Genomic DNA, 12,157 nt, shown 5'->3' with positions numbered 1-12,157 from the left:
TATGTGTGTATATGTATGTGTATATGTGTGTATGTGTGTATATGTGTATATGTGTGTATATATGTATGTGTATGTGTGTGTATATGTGTATATACACATGATAGATAGATAGATAGATAGATAGATAGATAGATAGATAGATAGATAGATAGATCTATCTATATGTATACACACACATACAGTATATACACACATACATACAGTCCATACAGACAGACAGTACATGTATGTGTGATCCAGAAGAAGTTTCAAGTTTGTCAATAGTGACACAAAATATCAAAGGGAACTGTGAAAGAACCAAAATCCAAAAATCATATCATGCTCAAATCTACTTATACAAGTAACAAGTGCATGTAAAATTGAACTGCAACTGTTGCCAAAAAGAATCATTAATATTTCTTAGGCTTATACATTATAAATTATTATAAAACAATTAAGCACAATGATTAGTATGAAGACAGTTATATGTACATGATTAGCTGCAGTGTTTATAAACTGTACCTGGTCTTCGGGTCGGTTGCTGTCTCCTCGTCTTAGTGAACCTGCCACTACAAGGACAGATTTAACTGCCCTTAAGCCCCAGTCATAGTGATCCTGTAAAATAATGCACTGAATTATATATTTTGTTTTTTTAAATTAGGAGTTAAATTGGTTAGCAACAAAAATGCATAAAAATATGTATTTTCAAATACGTATATGGAGCAAAAAAGATCACTGCGGAGATATTTATTCTGCTGCATGTTGAATGGCCTTTTCCACTTTGGGAAACTCTCTGTTGCTGTATGCGAACATCTATGATTTTGGTGAACCAATAGGGAGCCCAATTGCTTGAAGGAGTGAAAGGGATTAGGTTTGGGTTCAGTTTTCTGGATTCATACTAGAATTTTTATAATTGAGCTCCCTGGAGTAAAGAGCTCCCATGGTGCTTGATAAGAGTACTGGCAGTTGGTGTTTGCATCAAATGCCCTTGCACGCTATAGGAAAATGACTGGTACACTTTAATCCAAACACAAATATGGTGTCTGAGCACACCAGAATGCAGTGACTGGCAGCACACGTTTTCATAACTTGAGACATGTTAAGTTAGCCAGCCTATGCAAAATAATTAAGCTGTAATGCACCTTGATGAATGAAAATATAAGTTCTGTTGCATTTTTTTTTTTTTTTGCAGTGCTCCACAACAGCAGGTGCTGTAAACTGTTACAAAGGGACTGAAACTTTAATTCAGAATCTCTGTTGAAATCTTTGAGGATGAATTACTCCACAGTAAGAGCAGATAGAGTGATCATTAGGGGCTTTGAAGTGTATGTATTGGTTGTTGAAAATACAGTATATGTAAATATCTAATGACCATAATTTCAGCATAAGTACACTTTAAGTCAGAAAAGCAACTAAGTTTTCCTTTTCTATAAAGTGGCCACACAGAGTGAGATTTTTCTTCTGATTGAACCTGTCATAGCAACTACCATGTGATGTTATGATCTACCTTTTATGGAAAGTACAGAAATCTTATTTTCTTTATTGTACATTGAAGGACACGGGAATTTAGTGATAAATACTTCCCATCAAGTAGGAAAAGAGGGGCACCCAAGTACTGAGTCTGAACCCTTTCATCTTATGGTTAGAGGAGCCCAAATGTCACACCTTGGCTCTAGAAAAGACAGTCAGGAAAGGCATACTCAGTGCTGTTTTGCACAGGGAGCAGGTAAATAAACCTTTCATAGGGAGGATTCCCAAAGAGGAAGGCTCTACAGCACCCAGATGTCCAGCAATGGTCCGGTCAGAACACCAACCCACAAAAAAATCCAACCCCCCCTCCACCTGAATCGGTCTGAAATAAGGCCCAGAAAAGATGGTACACCCATGAGGGGTCCTCTCATGGTGCAGAGATGGAACCATCCCAACCCCCACCAGAAACCGGCAAATCGTGTCCAAAATGTCTTGCACCAAAAAGACCATCATGGTGTGTTGTCCACAGAGCAGACTTCAAAACATAGAAATAGTCCGAAGGAAGCTGAGAGACCATAATAGAAGGGCATACCCCAGCAATACAACAAGCCCTGAAAGGGAAGGCAGGGAAAGCCTGTATGTCTGAGTGGGATATCATTCCCATGGATAGGTTCCTATTAAGGTAGGAATAAAAAATCTTAAGATGTGAGGAACCCAGACAGACCTGAGAAGATGCACAATGAGGTGCAATAAAACCAGAAGGGTGAAGAGGGACAACTGAAGGAGATACCCAATTTAAGAGTTTATGCTGAAGGCTACCAGGGGTGACTAGAGTACCCAAATGCCAGGTAGCCATACTACTTATGGACCCAGAAAGATGAACAAATAGTCCCCTGCTTGTGGAAATGGGGGCGCCTTCATGCAAAAGGCTGAGAAGAGGGATTAGAGGACCTCTGGTTTTGAGCTTGATGGCTTGTGTGAGGGGAAGGCTCTGACTGTCTACATAATACTAGCGCTGTAGTGGAACAGCCAGAGGCAATGCTGATGGTGGTCTCAAGAGCAGGTCTAAAACACATGAAGGACTATCGAGTCAAATGTTCCTTGGACATATCAACGGCATCCCAGGCCAAAGTGCCCTATGCACAAATGAGAATCCTAGATGCTTGTCACAGCTGAAGCACAATGCTCCATGCATTTGCAGAAAATGCTTAATGAAAAAAGTGCCTAGGTAGGGTCCTCTAGAAGATTTATCCCTGAGAGACATAGCTTCACAAATCAAGGTCCAACAAAGGGTGGAGAGTTATTCCAGTTTATTTAAACAAGGTTATATGTAGGGATTCCAAAAGTCAGTGATATCCCAAAAGGCAAGAACACCATTAACATGTATGATAGTATTCCTGTTAGATGGATTACTGAAGCATCTACGGAGCACACAAACCATCAAGCAATGAATTCCATCTCAAACGTGAAAAGCTCTACTGCATTTTCTGAAGGGGCCAAGGGTCTACAGGGTGCTTCCAGCTCTTATACAGGAATTAATTCAACAATGAGTGTAACAAAAAGGTCTTTTCAGCTGTGGGATTTCTAAAAGACCCTAGACCTGAAACAGCAGGTTGATTCTCTAAATGCAGAGTAGCATATACTGCATCGACCAGGATAGAACAAAACTCCTTGTAAATATGAGTCATCTGCAGGTGGCTCAAAAACAGCCTCTCTAGTAGTAGACTGAGGACCTTGAATCTGAATCAGAGATAGTAATAGTGGCCTCTGGGTATGATGTCAGATGAAGACCCAGAAGGGTCAGAGCCAGATTCTATCGGGGATGGCACCAGAGCCTGTGTGAAATGTGAAAATTGTTCTAGTATTTGTGCTTAAACAGACAAAAAGTTCAAAAGTCGACACAGAGGTCCATGTGTACACAGAGGAGGCATTAGCCTCACCCGTCGGACCTGAAAAAGTCTTCAGGGAAGACAAATCTATAATAATAGGGGTCCTAGTTTCTAAATTACAACCATCAGTTCCTTCCAAGATACCAGGTATACTCCACCAGAAACAATAGATGATTATGGGATAAGGTCAACCCTTGCAGTGGAACTATCCTCTGTCCGTTTTTTAGAAGACATGTTGTACTGCTTAGTGGAAAAACAACTAAGCCCAAAATGAGACAAGGCCTAGCATATTCACAAACCCAAGCAGCTGGTGCTGATGAAGGCTGCAGGCAGCTGGAGGTGACCAAGTGACTGAAGACAGGCAGTGGAACAAGACCAAATGATCCATGTGATGCTTCAAGAGCAGTGTCAGGATGGTGCTTGCTCTAGGATGAATGACAAGTGAAAGAGCGCCAAGCATGTGTGCACAAAACTCCACCTAGTGGATGATGGCATTGTTATGTTCCCTCAGCCTTAACCCTTACCACTAAAGTTCTTAGTGCTTTTAGCCCAACTGGCTTTATGTACTCAAGTTTTCAGAAACAGGGTCACACCAGAGGCAGTACCATCGCTATTGACCTGTAGAGCTCTCTGTGGCTAACTAACACAGTACACCAATGTCTGAAAAACACCACAATGCAGAGATGGGTACAGTCTCAAATACTGTTGATGAAAAAAAAATCACACATATAGAAGGCTAGGTGAAATAAAATGTGAACATTGTTCAGAAGAGCTGAGGAAGAGGTACCCAGCCTCTTCGGTCACCAGCAAAAATTAGAGGCATGGTGGGTTTAAACAGAGTTAAACGGGGGCTGGCTTATAACATTTTGTTTTCAGTTTGCCATTGTCCCAACCTCCTGTAGACGGCAGTATAAGCTGCCTTTTTCAGAACTCCTCTGTCCCTCAATAGACAATAAAGAAACATTATTTTGTGTAAACATTATAGCATGCTAGCCTGTCAGCAAGACATGCCCTATTGTGCATGATAAGATGATCACACCATGATCCAGACTCTAAAATTAAAATGTGCATTTAAATTACAGATTTGGATAATGTGGCCCAGTGGTACCTTAAGTAGTTTATGACTCTTTACTGAGCAGAAGTAAGTTAATTAACGCAACAATATGACTCATTTAATTGACCATTTTAAAGCCTAATAAGGCTTTAAAAGAAACAATTATCACCCATGAATTAAACTCCTATATGCAGCGAACCTCTTTATTGATTTTCTTTTAACACAAAATGAACCTTTTAGTACATATAAAAATCACAGAGTGCCTTATTCAGTATGGCAGATAAAAAAAGCAATGACAAAGGGCAAAATGCAATAACCAATAGTAATACAGACATACTCAGTTTAGCTCAAAATGAGCCCTTTTCGATTTATATGGGTTATTGGACACAACACACTAAGGTTTGGTTTAAAGAATAATTCAGAAACAAATCTTCTATAAAGCATTAGAGTAAAGCAACTAAAAATAAAATGCTATACATAGGAAAATTAATAGTGTGACTAAAGGTCCTTCTGTAAAATTTTAAACTGGGTTCCTCGTTTATCTTGTACAATACCCTTCAACAGGGCCTTTAAGCATTTTAGTGTTTTTTTTAATTAAAATTAATTTAATTTATTGTTTTCAGTACTGCTCATAGTTTGCTGTAAGCTGAAATTCTGAACAGCAACTCAAGCTTTCTATTCCAAATTTAAAGGTATAAGTACAATGTATACTTATTTGTGTGAGAAAACAATACAATTTACTCCCCGTTATGCAAAATGTACTTCCTGGCATCTGTTGTGAACTTACAATTGGTAAATATAAATAACTGGTTTTGCTAGCAATAGCAGAGAGTGAGACAGTAACCTGAGAGCTGCACCATACCTGAGAGAGCACCCTGAGAGCTGCACCATACCTGAGAGAGCACCCTGCGACATATACCTTACCAGAGAGTACCTGAAGAGCTATACCTAACTAGGGAGAGTACCCCGAGAGCTATTCCATACATGGGAGACTATCCTGAAAGCTATACCTTACAGAAAGTGATCCCTGAGAGCTATACCTTACACCAGGGCTCAAAATTTCCACTGGCCTGCTCGCATTTGGCGAGTGGAAATGCAGTTAGGCTTGCGGTCACAGACCGCGTACCTGCCTCGTGGGAGCAGCTGCTCCTGCTGGGCTCGCCGTTCTTTTTAGCCCCAGCTCTTCACTGAGCTTCGGGTCGAAAACGAAGTGATTAGTAAGGTCTGCAGCAGACCTTACTAATCACACTAGATCAGAAGGGATCTACCCGCTTGCCTCCTCCCTGCAGAAAGACAATCAGGTGAGAGGGCTTCATTTAGGGGGGATTCCTTTTTTGTGTGTGAGGGGGCAGGGAACAGGGGGGAGGTATTGTTTTATATGTGGGGGCAGGGAGCAAGAGAGTACCCTGAGAGGTATACCTTACCTGAGAGAGTACCTTGAGAGTTATAACTTACAAAAAAATAGTACTCTGACAGTTATACCTTACAAGAGAGAGTACCCCAAGAGGTATACCCTACTTGAGAGAGTACCCGAGACCTATATATTACTTAAAATAGTACCCTGTGATTTATACCCTACTTGAGAGTACCCTGTGAGCTATACCTTACTTGAGAGTACCCTGAGAGCTATACCCTACTTGAGAGAGTACCCTGTGATACCGAGAGCTATAACTTACCAGGTAGAGTACCCTGAGAATACTACTTTCACTTAATCTGCACTTTTTTCTTGCATAAAACATTTTACAAAAATACTGTTCCTTTTAAACGTTAGGAACAATGTCTCTATGCTAATAATTTCATTGTCTCATAATTCAGAATTTTCCCCCTAGAAACACTGCAAACATAATGAATTACCTTTATGAGTAACTGATATATTAATAAAAATACAAAACCATGTTTAACAAACAAGTCATAAAAATGTTCCTAATGTCTGTCCTTCCTCAACCTAAAGCTGTAAGAGAAAGTTTAATTATTCTGTAATTGTTGCAGATTGAAAACCGATAATATGCTAGCAGATGGCGTACATTTCATCTATGCCTTAAGGCAGCCATTGTAATAAACAGTATAATATATTTTATTATAAATCGCCTGTCGTATGTCAGAATATCTGTATTGTACTGTAATACGGGGTGCTTATTACCTATGACACAGAAACAAAGCACTAACTAATTCTAACAAGAACATGTTCTGACTAGAAGCTAATGACGCAGTTTCCTAAAAGTACAATTATCTACTCCAAAAACCACTGGCGGGCAAAATGTGTGAATAACATAATTGTTGGAAAATTAATTGCACATGTATTGTAGCAGCCATTGAAAAGTATTTTTCATTAACTATGCTTAAAGAGAACTAGTCATGACTGGGCTTATGTAAGAGGCTGAACATTTAGGCTTTAATTATTAGACATGTAAGCCGGCAAAAAATTTGGTTCGGTTCACTTTGTTTCGGATTTTTCGTTATTTCGTTTTTCGGGAATCGTTTCCGAAAGTCAATTCATTTCGGGATTTGGACGAATCCGAATTTTCGTTAATTTGTGGATGAGTTAAATGATATTTACGACACATTTTCGTTGCAGCAAAGTGACAGAAAAAAAAGTGACATGTTTCTTTTTGACAGTCCACAGAAACAATAAAAAACAAACACACAGTGTGTGCCCCCCTGGCGGAGCCTCGGGCCGCCCCGTCATGATTGGGCGGCGGCAGACACCTTACACCGGCGCCCGCAACTTCCCCACAAGGTCACCGCTGCCGTCCCTCTGCGCTCTGCCGCCCCGAGGCCGGGCCTCGGTGGCCTTGTGGGAAATGCGGGCCTGCTTGAAAATGAAAGTTACTGTAAAGAGATTTCCTGCTTTTCCAGAGAGATCCAACAAGGTAATATGGTCAAGTGCCTCAGATTTGCTACAGTGTTCTTTAACATGGTTTTCAAACATCATCACCAATGGGGGACACTCTCAAATTGTCCTCACAGCATCAGGCTCTGTAACTAAAGGATCGTGGCAAATGCTTAAGCATTGAACACCTAATAAGTGGTAAAACAGACACTACATATGGGGCTAATGGAAAAACCAAAAGCAATATATAAGCAGATTAAACCTGTTCTTAAATATCCAGATTTTTTTATTGTTAAATGTTAGCTGCATAAAGCTGCCCATACACTGTAATATTTTCTTTGTTTAACCTGCGGGCTGAGCAGAGAAAATCCAACAGATATCCATCAATGCCTACGAGCGTTGATCGAGGAATCTCCTGCTGTCTTCATTGTATTCTGGCGGTGACCGCCGGCAGCTATCAGAACACCAAAACAGAGCCAGCAGCTGACTTGCTGCCAGCTGTGTTCATCCGAAGATTTTCCAACCGGTTCCATCATGTAGCTGAACATCAAGAACCAGCCAGAATTTGCATAGTGTATGGCCAGTGTAAAGTAATTTCTTGTTTAAAAATGGCTTATGCCCGTGTTTCTCCAATGGATATATGCACATATAGCACAACATAGGACAATATTACCTGCGCAGATGAAGATGCCAACAGGAGTACATCAAACCTCTGTAGATCACAGTATGGAACTGTACCTGTTTAGAAAGCAGCTCCTTGCAGAGGGTGTAGAGGGTAATAAATTTTCTGGCCAGTGGACGGGCATTAAGGAAGCCTTCAGCGATCAGCATAATCTCACAGATCAACTCTATGTCTGGCACCACCATGGCACAAGGTCTAAAATAAGATGCATACCAAAGATACCATCATTTAAATTATTGCCAACGTTCAATCAGTTTTAGCAAAGAAGTGAAATAGGATCCTAAATATTTTACGTTCTCTTTTTTTCTGCACTTGTGTGAGTGAAAATGAGTGTCATAACTTTCTTTACCTTCTCATCACTAAAGACAGTTGGCAAAGTGCAGCCTGTTAGGTGCTGAGTCAATTTATTGTTGTCTCTATTATAATTATACTTCACTCTGCGATGAATGACAGCTTTCACAGCACAATGACACAAGTCATAATTAGATTTTGTCTTCCATATTTGTACCTGCCATTTATAATGTGGAGGATTACACCAGTACACATCTAATAACAGAAATAGGATGGGGGAAATTTAACACTTGGAGCAGGGGCGTAACTAGAAATCAAAGGGCCCCATAGCAAAATTTTGTATGGGGCCCTCTGATATCTAGTTAAGCCCACCTGAGATCCCACACAGCCCACCTGAGAGTTGACCCTGCAGAGCCCACCATAGACACTCTATGGTGTGGCTCTGCAGGGTCTGGAGGTGGGCTCCAGTGATGGAGGAGGCGGGGCCTGCTTCCTCGATCATCTGACCCCGCCTCCCATCGCTAAGTCCGCTCACTTACGCGATCACTGGGCCCCACCTCCTCCATCGCTGCCTACGACAGGCCCATCCACCTGCTCCGAAGCTGCTGGTTGTCACCGACTCAACAGCGGCTGTGAAGAGGAACGCACTGCTGCACATGTGAATAGCGGCGCGTTCCTCCTAACAGCCGCCAGTGACAGCCAGCACCCTGAGATGCCATAGCGACCCAGGCGGCCCGCATGGCATCAGGGGGATGTCCTGGCCGGGCCCCCCTGTGCCCCGGGCCCCATAGCGGCCGCCTGGGTCGCTATGGTGATTGTGACGCCACTGACTTGGAGCATTCACTCTCATCAGAATCTCTCATTTATATATATGATTATTATTCTTGGTCTATTTTAAAATCATTAACATTTGCACATGAACATGTTTTACGCACAATTCTGCTAATCTACGCTACACAATAAATATATGCATGATTTTAGCATGACGTGATGTCATAAAGCACAGTTACTAATTTTTTACATTAGCAAGAAAACACATACACCGCTACAATAAAAATAACTCCAACTGTTTACTGTCCTAACTATACTCAACTTTATAAATAATTTGCAGAGTAAATCTCTGTGAATGTTCATTCTGTGCAAACAGAGGCAAAACAAAAGTTATTAGATGTCATGTAATGTTGCATTATGGCCACTAGACAGCAGTGAAGACCACAGGAAATACTTATTTCCCATGTTCCTTAATGCCATCTAGTGGTCATAATGTGGTATTAGATTACATTAGACCTGAAAAGAAAATATACAAAGAACATTTATTTTGCCTCTTTTCAAACAGAAGAAATGTTCACATATACTTGCAGGGCAAATTGCTCTCTGAATTTTTCATATAAAAAGACCCCAAATGTGTCCAGGGAGGTAATCCACAACAATCACCATGACCCATTGCCCACCAATCTGCAAACACTACACTCCAGCCTACAAATGACAGATTCCCAACCGCTTTAAATTTGCAGCTGGGAATCCCGGGTGATATTTTTACCAAATTTAGTCAATGACGTCACCCCGCAGTATTATCATAGCTGGGAATCGGTTATTTAGCATCAGGAGCATGGTGTGTACAGCCCACCCAAATTCCTTTACCATTGACTTCAGTGGTGTTCGGATTCGGATTTTGGGCTTTTTCTAATTTTTGGCTTAACTGCTGCTGAATCGAACATGGACATGTTAGAGCAACACAGCAGGACATATAACAAAGATAGTGAGCTTCCCCCCAAACACCAGAGGAACAGGAGAGAGGTACAAAGAAAGGTATACCTGTCACCAAGACTGTATTGGATTGAAAAATAATTCTTGGAATGTGCTATTGGAGGAAACATGCTGCTCGCATTATATTTACTGCTGATTTTTTAACTATAAATACCAAGAAGCAAAGATAAAGGAGAGAAGATTTTATGAATTATTATGCGAATTTTGACTACTCTCAATGTGTTGCATTTAGCCACAAAAGGTCCAGAGTTCCCGGATAAGGAAAACAAAACAAGAAAAAAAAAAGTTACGATGGTTTGTAATTGTTGTCTTCTAACCCTGCTGTCCTAGGAACTGGACTACCAGAGCCAGTAAAGGACATACAGCCCTGGCTGTTTCTGGGTACATAGAGGTACTTGTCTCCTGTAAAGACTCAATGCTGCAATGGATCACAGGTGGCCTTCAGACATGGCAAACAGATCGAGAATTACAGAAGCCTTTGAACAAAAGTGTTTAATTATATATTTACATCAATAGATGAAAAGTAACTATCAATATTTTCCATTTGTTCACCAAATTTAGGTTACGTGGGTGATAAATTCTTATGATAGATAGATAGATAGATAGATAGATAGATAGATAGATAGATAGATAGATAGATAGATAGATAGATATTGTTGTATTCGTGTCACTCAGAAACAAAAATAGAGAATGGAAAATACAAGAAAGATGAGGAGAGACAAAGTAGAGCCCTATATAGTGTAGTTTATTTGGCTTTATAGCTACAAACCAGAAAAAGAACTTACCTTTGGATAGGTTACAGTAAACCATCAAAATGGTACCCAACCTGTCTCAATGCAGATTTTTCTTTTGGTGGTGGCTCGCATTCAGTGCATAGAGAAAACTAGACCTTGTTTCCCCAGGATGGAATATGTCAGGATTGGTTGGTAGGATAAGAGATGTGCTAAAAAAATGCTTGTGTTGCAAAAGGTATCCAGTATTTGTGGATTTAGCAGATGGATCAGACAATTAAAGAGATCCTACGTGCATGGCAAAACCTATTTTATTGTTGTAGCTACATGAAAATAATATGTAATGCAGGAGAGGTGCTCCACGTGCCTTTTAGTCAGGTCTTAGAAGAAAGTTGTCCATGGTAAAAAAAAAAAAGGGCACGTAGCCACAAAAATCATTATATGATGTTTTATTGTAACTACAACAATAAAATAGATTTTACCACGGATACGAGATTTCTTTATTTGTCTGCTCCAAACGCAAAATTCACTAATACTGAGCACCTTGCAACCCAAGCATTTTGGGACCTTTTTTTTTTTTTTTGCACATTTCTAGATTAAAAAAATATATCTATTTATTATTTGTCTAACAAGCACAGTGCCCTTCTGTAAACAATTATATTCATAGTTTCTTAGAGTTGAAAATGACAAAGTAACTAGTATAAGTAACAGTAGGTGGCGATAACGCTCCAGCTTCTTGCCTGAAAAGAGCCTTGAGATTCTCCGGCAGTTCTGTGCGGCCGGCGTAGCCAGGATTCATCGTGATAAATATTCCCACTGATGGCTTCAATGTGATGTTTTCTCCAAGGAATAGAAATCTGTCAGGTGGAGAGGGACAAGCCATGAAATGCATTCCTGGCAAAAGATTACATTTTGATTTGATGTAAGTTATCATTTCTAGATAGAAGCGCGACTTGCCTCTTTTTCTTGTTGCGAATGGCATCTTGAATACTTTTCACTTGTACGGCAACCACTGACAGAACTTCCACTGCAATTCTGTTAAATTCATCAAAGCATCCCCAGGCTCCTGTCTGCGCCAGACCTTTATAAATATTTCCTACAGACTACAAGACAAATTACGATGAGGCCGCGCTGTGAGAAGGAATGTTTTAGGAAGCGCAGATTGTGAATTTGCCATTTCACTTACTTTATAATCCATCTGTTCAGAGCAGTTGAATACATATACCATCACCCCGAGCGCCCGTCCCAAGTCTTTTGTAGTTTCCGTCTTGCCTGTTCCAGCTGGGCCTGCAGGAGCTCCACTCATAGTCAGGTGGAGGGACTGGGTCAGAGTTATGTAACACCTTACAAAAAACAATTAAACCAATTACTGGGAGCTATTTAATAAACTCACACACACAAGATCTCACTTTATAGCAGGCAGAACAACAGTTCTCAGGCATCAGATTTGGTTACAAATTAAAT

General features: G+C 40.5%; 1 protein-coding gene across 1 annotated transcript in view; it reads right to left on the bottom strand.

The window, feature by feature from the left end:
• DNAH11 (dynein axonemal heavy chain 11) overlaps nt 1-12,157 on the bottom strand; it is a 216,756-nt gene that overhangs the window by 119,804 nt on the left and 84,795 nt on the right. The window contains exons 33-37 of the mRNA XM_018576316.1: nt 11,880-12,036; nt 11,651-11,796; nt 11,434-11,550; nt 7,961-8,099; nt 502-594 (exon numbers count right to left, since the gene is read on the bottom strand). Coding sequence (XP_018431818.1) covers nt 502-594; nt 7,961-8,099; nt 11,434-11,550; nt 11,651-11,796; nt 11,880-12,036 — 652 coding nt within the window. The remainder of the gene's footprint in view (nt 1-501; nt 595-7,960; nt 8,100-11,433; nt 11,551-11,650; nt 11,797-11,879; nt 12,037-12,157) is intronic.

Source organism: Nanorana parkeri, unplaced genomic scaffold (genome assembly GCF_000935625.1).
Source record: "Nanorana parkeri isolate BGI_ZX_2015 unplaced genomic scaffold, ASM93562v1 scaffold64, whole genome shotgun sequence".
NCBI classification, from domain to species: Eukaryota; Metazoa; Chordata; class Amphibia; order Anura; family Dicroglossidae; genus Nanorana; species Nanorana parkeri.
This window is presented reverse-complemented; position numbering and strand designations above follow the sequence as displayed.